Genomic DNA, 3,744 nt, shown 5'->3' on the forward strand with positions numbered 1-3,744 from the left:
ATTTCACCACGATGCTTTCTGGCTGCCCGGCGCGTCTGTGCCGGGAATCTTGCTGTTATGGGCGACCAGTAAGTTGCTGGCCGCCCTTTCCATCCCAGGGCCCTATGGGACCCCCTAGCGCCCCGGGCCTTTGACTTTGGTCTAGCGGCTACTTGCTGAATCTCGTGTGTATAGCTAAACCAGCGCCCTCTTAAAATTTGTAAAACACCCCGCAAGTGATAAAGACATGATGAACATACATACATATAATCACGTCTATATCCATTGCGGGGCAGACAGAGTTAACAGTCTTGAAAATACTGATACGGCCACGTTCAGCTGTTTGGCTTTCTGATAGAATTGAGACTTAAATAGTGGCAGTTTGTTAGCCCATTGCCTTAAAGAAAATCTCAAGCTTTTTAAGCCTGTCCCTTAGTCGCCTTTTACAGCATTCATGGGTACGACATGGAGTGGTCTTTTTGTTGGTGCCGGTTACCACTCGGCATGGGCTAGCAACCTGTCACTATTTGAAACTTAATTCTATCATAGAATACAGTTGATCGTGGACTATTAGTGTTTTCAAGACTGTTGGCTCTGTCTACCCCGCAAGGGTTATAGACGTGATTGTATGTATGTAATATTAGATATTTACTGAAATTGGGTACAGTCAACAATGAGTAGTCATAAAAAATCTTATCAGAAATTAATGACGTTGTAACGAATAAACTTAAAAGACTATTTTTAAGTAAGTATCTATGTATTATATATTTGGCGCAGAGATATATAAAACCTTCAGGAGTAGCATTGGTTACATATTTTTGTCTGAAAATTCTTACGGGAGTGAAGACGCAGTTTAAACATAAAGAAAACTGTAGACTGTATATAAAGATCTGTATTTTAGTTTTTTTTTTACACAAGTAATGTGTAAGATGCACCTATACACGCGTTATTGAGTAAATTAATTTTATTTTTATTAATTGCCTCATTTTCATAGAAAATTATATATATATATTTATATTATTTACATATATGTATATATTTTACATATACAATTTAAGTTGCTTGTTATTATAGAATCAAAAAGCGAAGAATTATTATATTTATAATAATTAAGAATTTTTTATCGAATAAAATTTAAATTTAGAAAAGCAAAGACCTTTTAATCGAGTGAACAAAAATAGATTAAAGAAATTCTGTTTTGTCATTCGATTATAACGTAAAATTTTATTATGCTTAAATAATTTCTTCAACTTTGTGTAAACTAAATTAGAAATTGTACTTCTAATAGAATCCTACATTTTATCAATCACTTTGTAATCTTATTTTCTTTTTTAAATTTTAATATAGTATGCATAATATCAATTCTTAGACGGAACTTCTGTTCTGTGGTCATAGCTTTAAAAGTCGGCAGAAGTGAATTCAAAAACGCTTGATCATCATCAATACTTTGCACATTCTCTATAGATTCATTATCTTCATTCATTTCTTCTGTATATTCTTTTCTCTTTATATTTTTTTCATACAAATCACTAGTATTATCTACATCCCTTTTCCTTTTTCGTTGAAAAGTACGTGTATATGTTGAATTAACACTGTTACCATCTATAACAAAGTACGTGTTCCGACTTGTTTCACCAGTTGACAATTCCTCTGGTGACATTACTTTGATTCTATTATTCATATCAACTCTGCATTCAATTTCAGGTTCTGTAATGGGTATTTCGTGAAATCTATCTGAATCATTGCTGACGCTCTCTTGTTTTATATTGTCATCGGTAATGAAAATTTCTTCTTTAATTAATTTATTATGAGCGTCTGTTACATCATTATTGCCATCCATTTCGCTTTTATATTGTTCTTCTAGAATACTTATATTCTCACTGCCATCGCGTTCAGCGCGGAATTGGCAGAAGGGTTCCAGGAATAGTAGGGCGTCAAAGAAGAGATATTTCTTCTTGTTGTGTGAATTTTTCTTGTACAATCTCAGCTCACGTTTGAAACAATCGCGGAGTGAACCCCATTTTTTCTTTACTTCTATCACTGTAAAAAGGCGAAAAGAAATAATTTAAATTCTAAATTTACATAAGTTCTATAAAGTATATTAAGGTGCTTAGCAAAATTTTATATTACATATTTTTATATATTTACAAATAATAAATGTTATATTTTATCGTTTATTCTGAACAGATAAGGAACCTGACCCTATCTAAATTTGAAGCTTCATAACTACACGGTGCATTTCAGTCTATTCGAGATTATTTGCTCTGTCTACCCCGTAAGCAATAAAGATATGATATATCGTTTGCCTATACCTAAGGCTGTAAGTCAATTATAAAAAGTCATAATGATTTGACTTTGGCAACATAAATTCTCGAAGCCGTGTGGTTTATGGCAGTGGTTTCTTCAGAATAGAACCACTAATATAAACTTAAGATCCTTTTTCAGGTGATGGGCTAGCAACCTTTCACTATTTTAATCCCAATTCTTTTCTAACATGTTGGATTTGTCTACCCAACAAGGGATGTAGACGTGACTATATAAATGCAAATTCTCTACTTTAAGTGAAAACGTTCTAATACATAATTGCAAATTGATTCTACGTAATATCCGTTCCTTAGTGTACATATAAAAAAAATGTACAATCACATCTTCTGTAAATAAAAACTACTCTATGTAAGTTTGAGAATCAGTCATCAACCCTTCTCTTTATATATCAGTATCTCAGCAAGGAATATAAGGTTAAACTCAGTTTAAATAAGTTATAAGACACACATAAATATCACGTTTTTATCCCTTGCAGGGAGACAGAGCCAACAGTCTTGAAAATACTGAAAGGCCACGTATTAAAAAGTTCAAATAGTTCCTTTACCTACAAGAGAAATACCAAGTTTACAAGCCAGTCCCTTAGTCACCTTCTACGACATCCATTAGAAAGATACCTATGTAGTGGTTCTATTTTCAAGTGCCTGAAACCACACGGCACTTAATCCATATATCTTAATTACGTTAGTGAAAGCTCGCCTGTTTTATTAAAACAACAAACATATTAATTTTCACCGATTTTTAATCTAATTATCATTAATTTACATAATATTTGACTTATAAACAGTCTTTTAAAGGCAGTTGGCTCTGTCTACCCCGTAAGGGATATATATTATATGTTTGTTTATTAGTGTGGTTTATTGGTTTGTAAGAGATCTACCGTGCGTACAAAATGCATATAGATTTAATAAAACGATGCATTAAATTATGATAACACTCCGTTAACAAAACACAAGTCGGTTAGAAAAAGACGCAACAACAAAATGAACTCACTGAAATCGGTTTTCTCTATCGGACTCAGTTCGTCCCAGTCATTTATTTCGTTGTTAGTTTTGCACACCTCGCGACACACATCTATCCACTCGCGTTCTTTTGCCTGCTTCACCCTGTACTGAGGATCCAATGTGTCATACAACAATCTCCTTTTTTGAACCTCTTCAATTAGTTTTGTCAATGAAAAATCCAATTTCGCCATCTTTGTTTACAAACGCGCGCGCGGGGCGAACGCTCGCCGACAACTAACCGATTATTGTCGATGCCGACCGTCGTGTTTAGTCGTGCCAGTGTTTATCTGTCTCTGTCTGTTCGCAGCGTTGCATATGTTCTGTCTCGCTCTAGGAAAGTGTTGTGACCTTCATTTGAAGCGTCGGCAAATCGATGCGGCCCGTCATGCGGCACACGACTAAGTGGTTTAGAAATTTTGTGTCGGTTCGTAGTTAACCG

General features: G+C 34.4%; 1 protein-coding gene across 1 annotated transcript; it reads right to left on the reverse strand.

Annotated features, from left to right (window-relative positions):
* Positions 1-1,175: 1,175 nt before the first annotated feature.
* On the reverse strand, positions 1,176-3,527 carry LOC106137923 (uncharacterized). Its single transcript, XM_013338876.2, has 2 exons — positions 3,295-3,527; positions 1,176-2,019 (listed from the first exon to the last, which is right to left on the reverse strand). Exons 1-2 carry the CDS (start codon positions 3,494-3,496, stop codon positions 1,286-1,288), a joined length of 936 nt encoding a protein of 311 aa, XP_013194330.2. The 5' UTR covers positions 3,497-3,527; the 3' UTR covers positions 1,176-1,285.
* Positions 3,528-3,744: the final 217 nt, after the last annotated feature.

Source organism: Amyelois transitella, chromosome 19 (genome assembly GCF_032362555.1).
Source record: "Amyelois transitella isolate CPQ chromosome 19, ilAmyTran1.1, whole genome shotgun sequence".
NCBI lineage: Eukaryota > Metazoa > Arthropoda > Insecta > Lepidoptera > Pyralidae > Amyelois > Amyelois transitella.